Below are 20,260 nucleotides of genomic sequence, written 5' to 3'. Positions count from 1 at the left end.
ACCAGCATCCCAAAGTCCTTCTCCACAGGGCAGGTCTCAACCCATTCATCCCCCAGTCTGTATCAATAGGGCCCTGACCCAGGTGCAACGCCTTGCACTTGGCATAATGCCTTATGCCCATGTGAAAGTATATAATTGTTTGCAAAATTAATAGAGAATTTTTATCAGCACATTAAAAAAAAAAGGCAAAGTAGAGATTTTATAAAGAAACAATACGGAAAGCTTTGTATTTTTAAAGTTAGACTTTGGCAGAAGGGGGGGAAATATTTAATGCAGCTGTAATCAAAATTGATTCAAAATAAGAATTTGTCTCAGATGACATTAATACCACAATAGTATCTGTAATACATTCACATTTACACTTGAGCTCAGGAAAGTAAAATACCCTCAAAACAAAAAAGCCCCACAATATTCAAATGTGGCTCAATTTATGTTCCCTGACAAACTGTACTGTGGACTAGCAAAGTATAAAAGTACAGATTAAACCTACCTTTCATTATTCTGACTTTAAAAAGAATAAAAAGTTGTATGAAATATTGCAATGTGAAAAACAGAAAACAGTTCAAAAATTTAAATTCAAACAGAAAACTAGCTTTAGCAAAGCAGGAAAGTCACTCTTAACAGTGTCACTGAAAGTTAGCATTTTGCTCTACAACTCAATTTTTCTTTACAAAAAAAAAACAGTACTGTTAAATTCTACTCCCAGTGTATGGGCAGCCTGAACAGAACCCTCCTAGAAAGCTGTCGGCTATGAGAAGAGCTGCTCAGGACAGCAATTTAGTGTATATTCATCATTTAACTCGAGTCCTGATCCAGTTTTTAGCACAGTCTTTCTTCATGCACAAACCCTATATACGCTGCTAAAACATCTAATTGTAAGCTTCTTCCTTACTGCACTGGAGTGACATCTGATAAGTTTGACACAACACTCGATAAACAGCTTTTCAATGCCTTTCCTCCTCAGGAATTTTAGTTGCATCTTTTAGAAAAGGTTAAGTTTGTTTCCTATTACTTTTACCAGAAAGTTCAGGTTTTCTTATCAGTGTCTTCCGAGCTAAACAACATCTGAACTCATTACTTTTATTTGACATTTATTATCTTCCTAAATACTGTCACACTTAATTCCACCACTCCTAGACTCTGACAGAACTCAGAGCTTTCTACAGTGAAAGAAGAATACCAAACAATTTTGAAGTAGGCTTTTTTCTCATAAAATTTCAGTGAGGTCATAGCCCCCAGAACCCATCTTCAGAAGCTCATGACATTTTTAATAGTATTAATTTAACTCAAGCAAAGGAAAGAAATGTGAAGCTGTTAAAATAATGAATACGAAACTCCAGTCATATTTTTTCTACGCTGTTTAAAAGAAGATTGACAATGTAGAACAATGTGAATATTACCTAAGGATGAAGAACACATTTTTCAACGGTAGGAAGACTAACCATTGTGGAGTAAGAGAGAAACTGCAATTCAAATCTGGGGAAAATTACTCAGAAAAAGACTGTCTGAAGACTTAGTATTAGGATTCAATGAAACAGCTTGAATTTGGCACATAAACAAATCCATCCACTTTGGACTGCAGCTACAAAAGGTGCTCTATAGAGAAGCCAAACCTCAGACGGGAGGAGACCAGAGGTTAAAAAGACCATGGCACTTACATGCTCCAGCAAACAGCAACCCAAGGTACAATACACCCATTGGTGTCTCCCAGGAAGATCCATTTTTCTGAGGCTGAGGACAATAAAATTTAAACTATGCAAATTGCCAGTCAGAGTTGGAGAGCTGGGTTAAGACTTGAGAAGCAAATATAGGATGTTCAGGAGAAAAATTACCATAGTAAATTGAACAGAGATCACTGTAAGAAAGAGACAGTAACTAAGCTGTGTGCCCAAGATAAATGGAACAGTACAAAGGTGCCTTGGGTTAGTGAAATGTGTAATGAAATCCCACATCATCCAGCTGTCTGAAGCAACCAATGATGATCACTCCCATCCAAAGTACACAAGCAGCAAATCTAAATATGGAGTAACAAGAAAAGAAATTATGTAGTGAAAAAAAAAATCTCCATTTTCTAAGTGTTGTGGAATAAACATGGCCACTCTCCAACGCACACCTTGGAGAGTACTGAAATCACCCACCTACAACAGTTTAAAGGTCAAGGCTTCTGTATCTTAGATGTAACAGAAACAAAGTCTTACTCTACATTAACAGGATTCAATAGGAGACACAAATATCAAACTAGATGTTCTCATGGCAATTTGAACTAAAAGTGACCATAAATCAGTCTGGAAAGATCTGGCAGTTACAATTCTTCAGGATTTGAGGAAAAACACAGTGGAGCAAAATCCATGAACAATGTGGTTTCACCTAAAACAAGGACTCCTACTGCCAGTGTTACTGAAGAGAAGAATGCTTATCACAAGATGGCTGGCAGAATAAATTTTCACCTCCTATATTAAGGTAAAGCATTATGGTCCAGCTCTATAAGGACTTCAGGTAAAGCCTTTGATACAAAAGAAAATTTTGGTCCAATTTTCCAAGATCACAATTTCTCAAAAAAATATGCTAAAGGGCATAAATGAACATCACCATGATCACAGATTATGAAGCATCTACTGAAATTTATCAAACTAATATTTGTATTGAGGAAACCACTAAGGCTTGTAGCCTACGTCAAAATTTAAGTCAAATGGAAGGAAAACACTCTTACTGTTGTCATATTAAAAAAAAAAAAACACTCTGGAATGCCATGGGCAAAATTTTGATTACATTGATTGGGGAGCAGGGGGGAAGGGCACAGGAGAAATCAAACTATAAAGCCGTAAGACTTCGTTGTTCGTTTTTGGTTTTGTGGGTTTTTTTTCCCAGATGACTGTTTTCCCTTCCCTGAAATAACCTAATGCGAAGATGCTACTATGCATAATATGATCCTGGATATCAATTCTATTAGTTACTTAATCTGCTGTATCTGACATAGGATGTTCTGTAGTAAGTGACAGTTCAGCGGTTTTGTTTAAGTAATGTATAGGGAAGTATGGCTTAAGATAGACCTCAAATAGTCAATACTACTGACTTAAAGTGAAAAAATAATGTTATAATAAAAATATGCCTCTTAAAATGGTTCTGGAGTTTGATTCTAAGCCACAGCCAATACTGTTAAAGAATGGTACAAAACATGAAGAAAACATCAGCAGGTAACAAATCCACAAAAATTCTTAGCAGTAACGCTCACACTGCTGGAAACAAATGCAAGAATCTATCCCCCAACTTTTAAATTTATATAAGGAAACAAAAGTGAACAAACAGCACAATCTGACTTGGAATGCTAGATGTGGTCAATATTTCACTTAAGTCAAACTGGTTAAGTCTGCCCTTAAGTCCCAGCTCTGGTGTTCATCCAGCTCAATGCTGGGACAAGACTATAACACACAGAGTCACTTCTTTCTCTGCCAAGTCCTTGTTTTCTTGTGAAACTAACAAAAGCATGCAAGAGGGAAGACAGCAGCACTACAAGAGGTAGTCTGACCTATACAACCAGGGGAAATAAGACTGCAGTGTTTACATTGGAATACACCTGCCTCACAAACGAGATGCAAGCATCACATACCTACACATGTCACCACTAGCAACAGGAAGATTAACATTTTACCTGAAATTTCAGTTTAGGTCACGCATTTCATGTCTCTGACAGCTAGACTGGAAGCTGCTAGGCACGCTGGGGGAAAAAAAGAAATCTTATTGCATTGTATCATTTTGTAAATTTCCCTCCACTTCCTTGTTTTAAACCAGTAAATGAGCCTGAATTAGCCTTTACTGAGTAATATTGCAAGTGCTAAAGCTAGCCAGAAAAGCCTTACAATAAATAAATTGTAACATAACTTTTCAATGTGTTATGAAATGCACACATATATTTAAATGGCATATTTATTACATAAAATTAGAAAATTAATGTTAATTGAAACTTAAATGACCCAATTAGAGTCATTCCAATTGTTTTCTTTTGCCATGCAAGCGAGTAAGATGAACAACCTGATATTATAGCCAAACAATCTTACCTCAGAATTGCCAATCAAGACCCCCTTTTTTTTTGAAACGCACAACTTTATGCAATCTTTTTACTATTTGCAGTTTGGAGCTATTTTTATAATCTCAAAATTTTTTGTTTCAGTTTATGGATAGCACAGAAGTTAAAGACAGAGGACAGTTTGCTGCTTGAGAATTGGTGCTCACATCACTGTGAAGGTTGCTGCTCTTTAATCAGCTGTAGACTCCATAACTGAATACTTTCTCAACATAATTATAGAATTGTAATCTCAGCATATCTAACCTTTCTTCTGTGAAGCCCCACAAGACTGGATAAAATGTTCACCATCATCTCATCCTTGGCCTGAGAAGTTATTAAGTAATTTCAAGTGTGGTAATACTGGTGTACTTTGAACCACATTTCTGTCAGAAGATTATTTACATTTAATTTGAGGGATACATCAGAATGCTTGGAAAGTCAGTCGCTATTTCTGGAACAGTCAGCATCCTCGTGAGAATATCGTCTTCTTTTCAAAGCAGCATTAGCAGTGTTACACTGAATTATCCATGCACTGGCATATGGACAGAGGTTTATGGCCTAAAATATGAAAGATCAAATGATGGAAGTGAAGATTGTTCCGTAAGATAGTGCCCTACTCTACTGTTGTGTATTATACACACCACATTTTTTTCCGGTAGGGGAAAAAAAAAAAAAACATATATATACACACACACAGCAACTATTTATCTACTTGTATGGATAAGTAGAGTATATAGCAAGCGAAGTATATTACTTTTATAAAAATTATGCCCTTTAAAAGGGGGGGAAGTATCCAATTTAATTTTTATTCTGACATCTTCCATGTGCTCTGCTCTGTCTTTTTGAGTTCCCCCCACCAACCAATCCTCCTCTCTCCTAAAGATACACTATCTAGCCACCTGTCGTCTTCCTCACCATAACGCCTTCTGCTCAATGCTTCTGACATCCTTCTCCAGTAAAGCTGCCAGCTTCACTCCTAGCTCAAGTCTCCATGGAAAAAAATAAAACACCTCCTCCTCTTCACAGACCTTCTGAGGATAGGAGAAGAGCATAAAACAGAATGAAAGTGGCCAAGGGTGGGAAGTTCACTAATTATATTAGCTGCTTAGAGGAAGGCTGAGGGAGGCATCAGTCATGAAGGGAAGGCAACACAAAGGAACAAGCTGGAAGAGCAGCACTGAAACGACAGAATCTGGACAATCCTTCTCATCTCTAATGAGGAGCCTACTGATATAAATAAATAAAAGTCCAAGTTCACAGCTCATAATACCAGTACACTCTAATCCAAAGTTTGAAGGCTCTATTATGTAAAGAAAGAAGGAAACAGCATATCTAAAACTTCGACCTGTTCAATGCTACAGTACTACCTTTAAAATAAGAGGCATAAATAAACTATTGACTGGCTAACCATAGTATTCCAAAAGGACTGTAAATGTTACCATACAGATGATGTCCATTGCTGTGTAGTATAAAATTGGGAGCTTCTCTGCAAAACAGATTGTTGTGTTTAATTACTGCATAATGTAATACATAGCTATGTATGGCAGACACCAACAGTGTGTTTCTGAACACATGAAATACAGCAATATCAAAATTACATCATTGTTCACAGAAGCTTTTCAGAAGGAGTTGAACTTCATTGTAATTTCTTAATTAAACAACTGCATTTTCAAACGCTTATTAGCAGCTACTTTTATCTATCCAATTGAATAAAACTTAATTAACAGCTTCCAGAAGTCCTCATTAAACGTTCAGTATTTCTAGCTTTCATCAGTTTCTTAGAGCTGAAGTAACTGAACATTTTACACCTGTTAAACCAGAATTCTTCACTGTGTTTTAATTTTCCTCTCTGCATCCTTTTCTGTACTGCTACCCCGTTCTATATTTCCTTTACAATCTTCCATTATTTTTCTCTCCTTTTTCCACCTTTCCTGCGTTTTCTGTTCCTTTTTCCCCCCATCATTCCTTCTTGCCATCCTACTTGTTCATTATTTATTAAAAAAAAAAAAAAAACAAACTTTAAAGGCTGTGAGAAGGGACAGAGGCGACCTGTCAAGAACCGAAACGTTGTAGCCAAAAGTTGGTAGTAGCTTTTATTTATTTCCCGTCTCCAACTCAGGACTTCTTAGTGTTTGGATGGATGCACAATCACATCAAGCTCATGCTTTGTGTCTAAACCAAGCTGGTCCATTTCTGCTTTCTGATGAAGACCACTCCTTCCATGTCCACCACAAGAAGCACTTTGATAGCTGACAGTACAAGCATTCCTTACTGAAAAAAGGCATTATCTCAAAATCTTTGTAGCAGTGGAAAAAACTTGAGTCTTCTCTTCTCCCTTGTAGCTGACGTACCGTTTTAGATTATTCATACACTTTGGGGCAGCAGGAGTATTTTCATGCTGGAACAGATGGTTTGTGTATTCTAACAAGCTGGTACTGTATGATGAACACCTTTTTGTCATGCACAACCTAACACAAACTATTTTATATCCAGGTCACCTCGCAGTTTAGTCTTTAGGAAACACAAGACTAACAAAATAGGTAACACGAGCACCTGCTTTCCCACATGCCCTGCTGACCTACAGGTCCCTTTGCTTTTCCACTGATCACTAAAACATTTCTCACAGTATTTGGCACAACCTGATCTGTTGGTGTTTACACTAAAGCATTTGCAGCAAGCAAAGAACAAACCAACCACCCCAGTAACAGCAGCAACACAGCATCTGAAAGACCCCTAACAAATAGAATAGAATAAATTACAAGATGTTCTGCAATAGTGTATTTACAGAGACAGAACAATCTTCCTGTTAAATAGGAGTGTGTAGGATCAGGAAAAAGAGTCCACATAATATAAGAATTAAGCATGGCAGATCACCTGCCAATGGCTTTTGAGCAGAACAATAAATGGACATATAATTCACATATTTACCTTGATCTATGAGTATGAGGAGGAAGTGCTTTCAAATTTTACAATGGGCTAAAGTAAAGCCCACTACTTCACATACAAATATAAGTGAAATAATTGCAAATATGTATCTGTGAAAAAGCAAAATCTATTAGATAGCTCTACAGTCCTATGGATACACCAGGATAATAAGCATCGTTTATCAAAATTAACTCTCCATTTTCCTGTTGAACAGCTATCTGAAGACAGGGTGGGAGAATGGTCTCTTGGAATTCTCCTTCGCTTTATCATTCCTTAATTTACTCTTCAAACATCAACAAAAAAGAGAGTAAGTCACTTCAGAGTTTGGTGCTGCTCATTTCAGCAGAATTGAGGAAAAAAATCAGTTTAAGTTGCAAACTGGAAAGCCAGGGAGCCAGCTTCATAGCTGTAGCAAATCAGCCTAGTCCTAAGTATTTAGGAAAAATAAAGTCTCATTCTTTCCCCAGCTAGAGCTCATGCTCTGACCCCAGGGGATACGTGGCACAACCCCCAGACAACACCAAGAAGTTCTTACTGTAATCTCAAAAAATCCACAAAACTCAAGAAACAAATTTGCTTAGAAATATTCAGAAAAATCAGCAATATGAGCCTACATTATCAGAAACACAGAGCATCAAAATTTACACCATGAGAGGCAAGAAGGTAACTCTAAATTTTTCAACACCAAAAAGCCATTTTCAAAACATACACACACAGAGTCCCTGATTTCATGGCAAGTTCTTTAACTTCAAGCATTTGAAAGACAGCTTTGAAATGTACATTTGAATCCTAGGGAGCATTAAACTAGGGGAATATGCCAAGAGGGGATTTGTTTTCTTTTTCCAGTGCTCTCACCTCCTAGGAAAAATAGCTTTTTCCTCTAATTTGCAGTGCTGCTTTTTGGAAGTTGACTGATTACGAGCCAAGGGCTTTGATCCCTACTTTTGTTTTTGCTGAAGACACACCTGCATTCACCAGTGAGCAAATCTAAACTGCCTCTACTATAAAAGCAGAATTCTTTTCCTTTCAGATCCAAAGCAGAGCTAAAAGGAGGAATGAAGATTTTAATAAATCTTTTACAGACTAGCATGAAGTATTACTTTTTCCAATAGCTACATCAATTCCCAGAATTCAAAGTATTTTATAAATCAAAAGCTTCTGAGGTTTATATCTTTCGGTGTAACCTTTACAACAAGAAATAGATGCTAGACTATCTGACAAACACTTCAGATGTTCAGGTGGACAGAAATTCAAAGGCAGCAGTGACCTGCCCTCTGTCTTTTAGGCTTGGCTCATGCTAACCCAAGAAGAACAAACAGGAATGCCCATTGCCAGCAGAGCATTTGAAGTTTTAAAGATGTCTTTGGTTATATCACATGCAGCCATATCCAGCCATCAAAACTCCGCAACATCTTATCTAAATGTGGATGATCTTCAATATTAACACACTAGCATTATTATGAGGTTCACTTGATAAATTTTTCAGTATTCAAAATAAAAAATTCCATTTTAACAGCAAAACTTGTGAAATCTGGAACAGACATAAGTTATTCCAGGAGGTTTTTTTGAGGGGGTTGGAGGTTTTTAATCTGCTGAAAGTCTTAGATAATTTTTTTTCATAGTTTTTATTAGTTCCAGTCCTTTTTAGGATAAGGAAATAGCTATACTCATTTCCCACAGGATTCTAATTAAAATATGACAGGATTTACAGAGGACTGTAATAACCAGGATTATTTTTGCCTGCAAATTTAAAAAGAGTAATTTTGTATTAAATAATCATACACATTTCTTATAAAGCTCTTTTCCCTTAGAGATCTCAAAGATCAGAATGAAATTGAGCATTAGTCCACATCTTATAGATGGAAGTTTTAGAATGTATTGATTGAAGGTATACAGTACAAGGAATAAACAAGTCAAAACTCCAGGTACTATGCACCTCAGGCCTTTATCTGAGCATCAAGGTTTTCCATTTCTCTGGTCAGACTGCACAGTTGTTATTTGCTTATACAGCCAAAGACTGCACTGTAGCATCATTAATGTTCCCTACTTTACACACTTCGTTTTAAAAACTGTCTGCTTCCTCACTTATTCTCATACAGTGCACTGATATTCCTAACCCTGTACTAAATACCCACCCAAGTACTCAAAAATGCAAGGTGAACAAAAGATTAATGCATGCCTTCACATCGCTTAGGCAGGATCAGCCTGCAAACCAGCATTTTTTTTTTTCTGTCATGCATGCTTTATTAGCACCTCAAATTCTTGAGGAAAACACTTTTCTTATTCATTTATTCTCCAAAGTTTCTAAAAGAAAAATGTATATTCTAAGGTCAGCCGTGAGGACACTGAATTTTCCTTCAAATTCAGCAGTTTGTTGGAGAAAAATTTAAATTGAAACTGTTAAAAACTGCTTGTTTTTGAAAAGACACTCTTACTCTGAACTGAAGTGCCAGATAACTGCAGTGACACTGCAGGTCAAGAAAAGAGTTTCATCTAGGCAGTGCGTTTAGCCTACAGTACAGCTGCCAGGCACAGAAAGGTGTGATGTATTCCTGCTTTAATAAAACTTGGAGGGGAACTACCAAACAACAGCTACATTTATGCCTTCTAAAATAAGACCAAGCACATCTCATACATGGAGCTTGAAACCTCTGACCTCAGATGTCATGGAGGAACTGTTTTATGGCATTGCTTTGGTGGGCTACGTAGACAGATGTTCAGCCTTTCTTAGGAGACTTATGCACTGGTCGCTACCGATCATATCAGATTTTATAGACTATTAAATAGCCCAGCATGCTATAGCAAATCTGGCTGTCAGTACATACTGTCTGCATATTGCTTAAGGAGAAAAAGCATGCCTCCAATGCACAGGACTGATATATCTATCGGGCCAGACGTTCCCAGAAGGTGCTAGTATGTGAAGCTCTTATTTTGGCATGTGGAGCCCAATCATGCCACCTCCTGGTTAGGAATGGCCGCTCATTACACAGGTGTTCAGTGCTTGGGAACTCAGCAGTTGACTGGGATTTTCTACTCAGCTATCCAGCTATTCTGCCTTCTCTTGATATCAGCTGCAAATATTATCAATTTTGCAAATTCTTGAGTTTAAAAATATCTGCTTTGAGGCACAAAGGAAGAGAGATGGACAATTACAGTAGGTGTTCCCTGAATGAATACACCAAGGAGACTAAGTATGGAAGAAATTTACTAAAAGAATTCCCAGGACAAATAAACACTATTCTCCTTCCAAGGAAAATGCTCATGTTGCCAAAACCCAGCGCACTCTGTTGAGGAGGCTATGGCCGTCGAGGTAAGCCTCAGCAAATGCCTGTGGTCTTCCCTTAAACAGTTGGTACTAAATTCTGCTATTCACACTGAATTGCACTTTAAGCAGCTCCACCAATTCAAATAGCACCATTTAAAGAGTGAAGTACAATTAATTTATTTATTTATTTATTTTTTACACAAGGGTATCAGACTCTAACCTTCAGTTACTGCATTTATATTGTTCCCTCTTTGCAAGAGAATTGACTGTGTTTCAAAGTACATGTTTTCTAAGATCACAGATCAAATGGTCCTAAACTGCTTCAGATGTCTGAAAGGGAGAGATTTATTTTTTTTTCTAATCACATTTATATTTTTTTTCTCCTCTTAAGCAAGCCCACCTTTTATGACTAACAACTTAGGGTCAGTACAAACACTTACAAAGGTTGCTTTGTTATATTTATTCTAACATTTTAGACTATTTGTTTTCCCTAAATCTGGTTATCGCCTGGCATTCATCTACATTACATTCTCCAGGGCAAAAGCACTTCCTAACAAGATTATGAACACATATCATGTTGTCACACCATGATTAAAAAAAAAAAAAATCACCTTTAAAACATTAAAAAAAGCAAAACTCAAGTCAGTTCCAAAACCTGAAGTATATTCTACTGATTTTCATGACTACAAAGATACTAGCTGCACCAGTATTTTATTTGTACAAGGACTGCCTGATAGCCCACTAATGGCAATAGAAAGATTCCCATTAACTTTAGTGAGCTTTACAAATCTGTAACGCCGAGCACATCGCCACTTTACAGAAATCCTAAGTACCTTGTATTCATCTAGAGTTTGCACTGATATTACTCCTTTTTTATTGAAAAGGATCCAAATGATAAGATATATAAATCTAGCTTCTAATGAAGCCAAGATATCTAAAATATATGCTCTAAATATTAGCATGTTTTCTGAGTCAATCTTCCAGTTATTTACACTGCATTTCTTGGGACAATAAAGTAAACAATGATTAATACAAACTATTTTGTAAACACAGATTTCTTCTCACCTGATGCAAACATCAGGAAAAAAAAAAGAAACAATAAGCAGAAAAGCGACAACTCGCAGATTCATATTAATGTATGAATTTACATTAACATTTCACATTAATCTTATTTTAATCCAAAGGCTTGTTTAGAGTAAACTAATGAATTTGCACATATATTTTCAGAAATAGTTCTCAGTGGAAAATTTGATAGAAATTAAAAAGTATCAGAGGTCTGACTTAAGCAGGTCACAGGCTGCAACAGCCTTCCACATCTTGGGCTAAGGATATGATTGTCATATTCTATGTTGCCAAGACAAATATTTTTCATATGGAAACGTTATTATTGCCCCCGGTTTTTAATAGAAACATACACTTAAGTTAATCTGCCTTCCTACATGAAAAACAAATGAGTCTGCAAGAGTCCAAAGAAATCCAAAACCCTCATAAGCCAATATATTAGCTGAAATCCTCAACATAAGAAAAAATTAATTTGCATTACATCAACAGTTTTCAGACTAGCTAGAACAATTATTGCAGGCTTGTATGAAAGACTGCACTAATGCTCATTGTGTGTAAAGGCTAAGTAATTATATACCTTTTGAATAATCATGCCCTGTCCTACAAGGAGCTTCATGACGCTGAGCTATATGAGTCTAATTGACACGACTGGAGGTTTTACAAACTCATGCTATGCCACGTAGAATAATCTAGAGACTTAACTCAAGATTAAAGTTAAAGGCCTGATTCTCATTGCCTTCAGAACACCAATTCAAAGTCTGAGGTCAATTGTCCTGTCATTACATAGAGAGAAATTAGCTACCTCATTACCCAAGTAATGCTGATATTTCCACGGGGAGAGATGCTCTTACTTTGGCTGGCTCTTTCCAACAGGTCTTTTTCCTTTATACTACAGAACACATAGCTGGCTTTAATAATACACTATACAAGACATTCCAAAGCCACCCACCTATATAAAATTTGCCTGTCCCCAAAAAGTATATAAACAATTGGTTGACACTTTAGCTTATTAAAAATAACACTGATACAAAACAAGTTCTGAACCACCAAACAGTTATAGCTTTCTATGTCATCCACACCTTCACAGCTCAAGTCACACCAATTTTTACATTCATAACCATAGACATCTTACACAAAGCAATAAATATTTACATACATGCAAAAATCACACACATCAGCAGCTCATTAGCTACCACGGTAGGAAGTAGCACTAGAATAGGGAGGCGCTCAATTCTCACTGGAGCTTTAGAGCGTGCTATGGCATAAACACAAGTTAGGTACAAAAGGTACCGCTCAAGAACACACTCTTCACTTCTGACATTTTTGATCTGACCAAGCATCATCTGACCTCACACATTGATCAGGATATCTCCTTACTAGAAGCAGTACAACCTTGTCTAAGAAAATAACTACCTGTAACCAATTTACAATAAAACCATTTAAAACTATGAAACAGTGTGATACTTCCAGCTCTTGTAGTTCAGTTCATACAGAAAAGCCCTCTCCGACAGATGGAGATTCACCTATTCTTTAGACTATAGTATCAGAATAAATACGTTCAACGCATTTCACAGAAGTTTGAATAACTAATACAGACTGAGGTAAATATCACCAACCATTCACACTTCACAAGTTCTAACAGACAACTTATAAATGGCTTTTCCATTTCTAATAGTGTAATAATCATGTAGGAGCCACTTCTGTATGAAACAGGTAATGACCCAGGGGGAAATAAAGTATCTTCTGATTAAGGCATTAGATTAATCATTTAGAGACCGGGTTCATTTTCAGAATCCATCACAGATTCCCTTGGTGATTTTTAGAGAAATAATTTGTTTTATGCTTTCACGCGTTGTGTCCAAGAAGCACTAGTACCTTTTTTCCTCACCTTCTTTGTGTTATTTGGTAAATATACAAATTCTCAGCCACCAGAAATGTCCCTTTTCTGTGGGTTTCACCACACATTGCACCATGAAGGCTCTAATCCAGATAAGGACTAAAGTAAACAATTTCTTTTCATCCCTCAGTGGCGAGGGGGATTCAAGCGTGCATCTGACACAGGTCAACTTCTAGGACACAGACCTGCCTATTAAAAACACAAGTAATTTGTTTGGGGGTTTTTTTTAAATGAGTACACCAAAATGCACAAACAAACAAAAAGCCACAATCAAGCAAACAAACCAAAAAAACATTAACAGGGAAAAACACAGGGTCTGATCTTTACCAGTAAATCCAGTGTCATACACTGAAACTGTATTTCTGGAATGCTTATCACCTGCGTGCCCTTCTGCAGTTTCACACAGCAGCATGTCTCTTCTCAACCTCAGGTTCTCGCAACTGACATGAAAGATCACAGCACTTTCAAGTCAAAGCGAAGGTTTGAGGCTTTTGACTCTGAAGCAAAAACCTTCAAATCTACACTTACGCATTTTATAGAAAATGTACTGGCAATCAAAAAAGCTTAGTATACCCTAAAAATAGCACCTGCCTGCTATTGTTATGTATGTAGCTGATCGCACATTATAAAGATCAGAAATCCAGAGTCTAGAAGCATCACTTCATCACAGACATATCCTGGCAATACAGTACTACAGAGATCCTGGCACCACTGTCCTGCGCTCTTCTGGCACCAGAAAAAAATTCTGCCATTCTATACATTTCCTTTCTATTTGCATCCAGCAGCAACCAGTGCATTCATTCTTGTTTCCTTAAGTATTTACTCTTACCTTGATGAAAGTGTTTTAATAGTCATCATATGTTAGACTCTAAAACAGATCTCTAGAAAGCTTGACAGATGGTGTTTTGAAGGATAATGCCAGGTATCTGGTGTGAATCTGACATTAGCATTCCCTACAGACAACTCACCTTCATCTTTTAAAAATCCACTAAAATATACTTAGTCGTATTTATACTAAGAAGGAATGAGAAACCAATCATTTATCCACAGTTGCTCAAAATGCAATTTCTGCATGGACTTGATGTCTAGAAACCCCTATTTTATTCTCTTTTTTTTTTTTTTAACTTTACTTTGCACGCTTTTGATTTTGTCCTTCGTGCATTTTCTTTCTTTTCCATGCATACGTGCACACTCTCAGTAGATACCTCCCCCCTCTGGGAAAAGAGCGAACTGCAAGGTGCAACACATCCCTCTAAGAAATACGGACTTTGTTTATCGTATGTTTATTAAAAAAAACAACCGTAAAAAGTGGCATGGCCGCCTCTTCAGCACCAAGGTGCCTATGACAAAAGCGTACTAAAGGTGTCGGTTTTCATACTGAATTTTCAAGCTATCAAACAGGAGCACTCTAACAAAACCTGGACTCAGTATCCCCACAATCAATAAAACATATATTAAGAAAAGACAATATAGACTGCTGACAGAGAAAGACACTAACTGCTAGCATTGTAAGTTTCAATTACTTACGATTTTCCTTAAGACATAACAGAACTTCAGAAATTATTCACGTCCTCCGAATGAGAGTTTATTTGAATTTGTGACTCTCTCAAGGGCCTAACCAGACATTTCTTTCCCTTAGTCCCATTTAAGGGCTTAATAAGTTGTCTTGATTTATGCATCATTCTTTAGCACCTCTTTTTGACATTAGGTTTCAAGTTTAATAGGGATTTTTAAAATTAATACTCCATACCTCAGAAGAAACAGAAGTATAAGAACTTATGGTATCACACTTCTTCAAGAGTTAAGATGCCGTACTACAAGGCCTGCGCTTGGCAACTGCATTGAGCAGTTAAGAGAGAGACTGGATTATAAACTTTTCAAAGAACCTCCAGTTGAACTAGTTCAACTAAACCAAGGAAAGCAGAGCGAATTCCAATGGATAACAAAATGTTACAGTATGTTCTGGATCACCATGCAAAGCCAAGAGAAAATCACCATGTGGCGGATGAAACAGTGTCATGAAATTGATAAACCATATCAAATCAATGCTTGACATTGCATAGTCAACTAAAATAGTGCCATATTAACGGATTTCATAGCATTACCATATAAACCTTATTACTTCAGCACGGAAAACAAGATAGAAGTCGTTTAATGAGAAACCACCATCTGTCTTTGTGTAAATAAAATCGGGAACTATGGAAGCCCTTCCCCGCAGAGGCAAACCGACCGCAGCAGAGGCGAACAGCCACGGCGGGGCATCTCCCAGCGCGGGGAGCGAAGCCACACGCTCGCTGCGACCGGAGGCACCGGGCGGCGGCAGCCGGGCTCCCTCAGCGGGGAGCGGGCTCCGGGGGAGGCTCCGGGGCGCACAAACCTCACGAACTGCCGCTGCCCGGCCCCGGCGGGGTCCAGGAGCGTCGCTCCGCGCCTCCACGCGTGGCGAAGTCCCCCCCCTCGGCGGAGCGGGCGCCGTTTCCAGCGCTGAGGCTGGGTGGGAGCGCGGCCGCACCGCCGCCGCCGCCCGGCCCGACCCGACGCCCTCCCGGACACCCGAGCTCCCTCGCCGGCGTCCGGCCGGGGCCGCCGAGCGCCGACCCGGAGGACGGTCCCCGCCCCGCGGGGCGCCCCGGGCTGGGGCAGCGGCGGGGCCGCGGCGCCCCACGGCGGCCGTTGGGCCGCGGCGGGCGGGAGCGGAGCCTTACCGTCGGCCAGGAGGCGCATCGCGTGAACAAAGGAGGGATCCAGGCTGTCCTTCTCTGCCATCAGCTCGGGCAGGTACTTCTCCTGCTCCATTGCCTCGGGGCCGCGGCGCCTGGGCACGCCGGGGCGGGCTGCGCGGGCGCCGGCTCGCTGCGCGCCTCCGGCCGCCTCCTCGTCGGCCGCCCCCCTCGGCGCCCGGCGGCTGGCAGGTGCGCTGCTGCGCTGCGCCGCCCCTGCCGCCCCTCCCGCGGCGGGGCGCTGCCCCGGGCCGCCCCGGCGCCGCCTCCGCCTTCCCCTCGCGCCGCGCGGGGGCGGGGTCTGGGGCGTGCGCGGGTCGGCGCGTGCCGCGGTCCGCGCGCCTCTCGCTGCCTTTCCCCCCCGCCCCCCCCTCCCGCCAGTGAGCGACCCTCTCCCACCGGCGGCCTTAACTAGGGAGGCGGGGCGAGGCGCGCTCCGCCCCCCGCCGCTCCCATTGGTGGCTACGCCCCGCCAGGAGGGGGCCCGCGCGGGAGACTAGCCGCGCCATTGGCTGTCGACAGGCGGGCGGCCCCCAGGGCGGCGAGCGCGGGGAGGGGCGGGGCGGCGCGCGTGAAGTGTACTGTGCGTGTGTCCGTGTGCGTGTGTACGGCAGCGCGCGAGTGTGTGTCTGCGTATCAGTGTGCGTGCGTGTCTCTGTGTGTGTGCGCGCGTGTCTGAGTCTGTGTGTTCGCGTGTGTGCGCGCGTGTCTGTGTGTCAGCGTGCGTGTGTGTGTCTGTGTGTGTCCCGCTATGCGTGAGTGCGTGTGCGTGCGTGTGTGCGTGCGTTCTGTGTGCATGTGTGCGCACGTGCGCGCATGTGACTGAATCAGTGTGCGTGTATGTGTGCTTGAGTGTGTCGGTATGTGTGTCTGTGTGCGTGTCAGCGCGCACGTGTGTGTGTCAGTGCGCGTGTGTCTGTGCACGTCTGCGTGCGCGGGTACCTGCGTGCGCGTGTCAGCGCGGTGCCCGTGAGCAGCTCGGGGTGCGTGTCTGTGTGTCGGTGGAGTGTGAGCACGCGTGATACCTGCGCGCGCGTGTCTGTGGTGCTGAGTGTGCCAAGTGCCTGCACGTGCGTGTGTGTGTGCCCGTGCCAGCGTCTCCCGTGTGTCCGTGTGCGGCGGTGCCCGCGGGACCGGGAGCGCGCGTGTTGCGGCGTGTGTGAGACTAGGGGCGCGCGGACGCGCGTTGTGTCCGCGCGTGCCGCGCTGGTGCGTGACTTCGTGCCTTGTGCCCGCCTGCCGCCCTCGGCGTGCGGGTGCCTGCGCGTGCCGGCGGGAGCGCAGGGGGTCGCCCGCCCCGCGGCCCTGTCCCTGTCCCTGTCCCCGTCCCCCTCCCGGTGCGTGGCCGCGCCCGCTCAGTCTCTCCGGCCGTGCCTGTACCCGCGCCCCGTCCCGCCGCCCCCGCCCTCCTGGCCGGCGGGCGCTCTCCGCGGTGCTGCAGCCGCCGGCGAGGCCGAGGCGTCGGCGCTGCCCGGCGCTGCCCGGCGCCGCCCGCTCCCCGTCCGCCCCGGCGGCCCCGCGGAGCACGGGGCGCCTCACCCGAGCTCCGCCGCGCTGCCCGTGCTCCCCGGCCCGCCAGCTCCCCGCGGCAGGCGGGTAGGCGCCCTGCCAAGGAGGTGCCGCACCGGCGGGGTGCCCGCGCCGAGCCGCGCAGAGCGGCTCCGCTGAGGTCGCGGGCAGAGCACCGGCGGCCGGACACGGCTGCTGGCGCGGCGCGGGGAGCCGAGGCCGCCTGCCCGCGGCTGCTGTGCGCGGCCGGAGGGAGCGCCAGGGCGGCCGGCGGTGCGCGGGCAGGGCCGGTACCTCTGCGAAGCCGCGCTACGGAACTAAAGCCACCTCGCAATTCAAGTCCCTACAACTGGAGCAAATAAAATTGATCTTAATTAGCGCTCAGCTTTAAGTGTACGTTTACCGTAGGTTTTATTTATCCAGGATTTTCCCCCAACAGGCAATTTAGTTACGTGTTTTGATTTTGAGAGTAAACTAAAGGTGCTTAACTCATCTTAACCCGTTAAAACTTCATCTGTGGGACCTCAAGTGCAAACAGCCTGCCACCCGGCGTGGTGTGTTCTGCTCAATCCCTTTGTGAACGTCTTAGTGCTTACCACTAAGGCTACTAACTTAGTATTTATTCTACTAAATAGTTGCTGCAATAATACACTTGTAAATTACCTACTACTGTTCATCTCAAGGTTTTTTTGTTGTGGTGTTTGGAATTTTCTTTTTTATTTTCTTTTTTTTTTCTCTCTTTTTTTATTTGGCAGAGGATGAAGGAATGAAGAAAGGCAAAAACTCTGGAAGGGCATCCACAAGGTTTTGAAGACGTCGTACAGCCGTTGCATGAAAATGTAGTCTGTGGTGTTTTCAAAATCCCAAGATACACGCAGGGACACTTTATGTGATTTCCACTCAGCGGGCAGGTAATCGAGGGACTACGGGTGTTTACAAGAATATGTAGAGAATGTCAGCAGCCAACGTGCTACTATTCTATAGTATTTCTAGGGGGAGGGGAATAAAATAACTGTGAACTAACTTCCCTGCTGAGAAAGAGTAGAAAAGAGAAGAAAAACAGTGTGATTCAGCAAACTTGTGAAACACTTGAGAAGCAGCGAGGACTGATGGGAGAACTGACAGGTTCCATTGGCAAGCAGCTTTACTAAGAACTGGGTGTGGGGATAAGGGGAAGGCACAAGTCTTCCTCTAATGCAAACAAACAACAATAACAAAAAGAGAAGCCTGAACTAAGATATTTTTTTTTTAATAATTTATCCTGATGCAATTTACCACATCAATAGTTCTTCTTTCCCGGTTGACAGTGTAGCAAGATGGCTTACGGTTTCCAGCACAGCTCAGGACTGTCTTGCTTGACAGATCCCTGATGTCCTCAAACCATACTTCTGCGGCTCTGATTCAGGCTGGTGCCCCTCAGCCCGAAAACAGAGCAGACTGCTGATGGGTATATTCTCTTAAAGCACCTTCAAGGCAAATCTAAGCCATCCTTACTCGGAAGCCATCCTGGTCTGGTAGCTTTCAAAACACCCCATATGGCCATGTATATGGAAAATGAGTTTTGGGGGCTTTCCATCTGGGGTGTTAGAAGAATGGTGTTACTTTGGTCTGTTTAATTGTACTTAACCTACTTAGATCGTTGGAAGCTTTGATTTAGACACCTTTAAGTTTATTAAACCATGGGAAGTGCTACATTCATCAAACCCTTTTTTTTTCTGGTCAAAGGAGTAGGGAACAGGTTTGCTTGCACAACTCTTTAGAGCAAAGTAGACAGAGGCAAGTTTCCTGTAAGTTCATGTTTCAAAAGTTGTAAAGTTAAATTGACTTTCAGTGATACTTAGGCTGCAAAGCCATTGAGATGCTTTTCTGAATTTTACCTTATACCTCATTAAAAAAGAAAAAAAAAGCATTAAAATCTGTCAGACAGGAAATATAGACCTCTAATGACATCAAGCATGACTTCATTGCTAGTCGGAGATCAATTTCTTTTCATACCTACTAAAAACCAAAGACATGTTTTACAACTTTTTAGTTTGAAGTGTCAAGCCAAATTAAAGTTTATCTGCACTATATTTTATTACTAAGTCTGATATTGAAGTGGATCATAGCATACCAGATTATAGCTTATTTGGAGATAGAGCAGGTAACAATCGTTACGTATTTTTGCCAGTGCCAACTAAATATATGTGTATTAGCATGTAGCACTGAAGTCAAAAGGCAGTGGAAGCAAACAACTGCAGGAAGATCTCCAAACTCTCCAAATGCTTATCTGAAAATTATGAAATCTTTTGAAAATATGCAGTAAAATGGTCAGCGTGAGCACAACGACAGTGAATTACCCTTCTGAAACATCACATTAAAGTCAATACCATAATTTAAATGAGTACAGTTCTCTCTGTGCGTGAGTCCTCTTAGGACCTCACACACCAAAGATCAGATTTGTCAAGAGTTTTCAATTTCAGAAATTCCATTTGCTTTCAAATTTCTTCTCTGTTTCGCTTGCTTTAGCTATGGGTAAGGGTTATCTGGTTCCTGAACTGACTACAGATGAGAAGAAAAAAATCTAGAGAGTTTCTCCTATCAACTATGTTAACCATATCCTGCCCTTAAAGTGGAATTATAATTTACAATACAAGGAATAAAGAAGCAGCAATACATGCACAAGAAAGAAGGAATGTCCTCACCTCCTTTCCTTTAGTTTATTTAATTCCTTCTCGGGATACTGTCTGTATCCAAGCTCCATCTGATCTCTGTACCCTGGCCTGTGGATACTAGTCCTTGGGCCATGTGGCTTCACTGTTTGATAATGGGGCACCGGA

General features: G+C 41.8%; 1 protein-coding gene across 1 annotated transcript in view; it reads right to left on the bottom strand.

The window, feature by feature from the left end:
* KHDRBS2 (KH RNA binding domain containing, signal transduction associated 2) overlaps positions 1-16,008 on the bottom strand; it is a 372,404-nt gene extending 356,396 nt beyond the window's left edge. The window contains 1 exon segment of the mRNA XM_086461500.1: positions 15,918-16,008. Coding sequence (XP_086317626.1) covers positions 15,918-16,008 — 91 coding nt within the window.
* Between the last annotated feature and the right edge of the window lie 4,252 nt (positions 16,009-20,260).

Source organism: Leptosomus discolor, chromosome 2 (assembly GCF_034619465.1).
Source record: "Leptosomus discolor isolate bLepDis1 chromosome 2, bLepDis1.hap2, whole genome shotgun sequence".
Classification (NCBI taxonomy): Eukaryota; Metazoa; Chordata; class Aves; order Leptosomiformes; family Leptosomidae; genus Leptosomus; species Leptosomus discolor.
The sequence above is the reverse complement of the archived record's forward strand: the minus strand, read 5'-3'. Positions and strand labels throughout refer to the sequence as shown.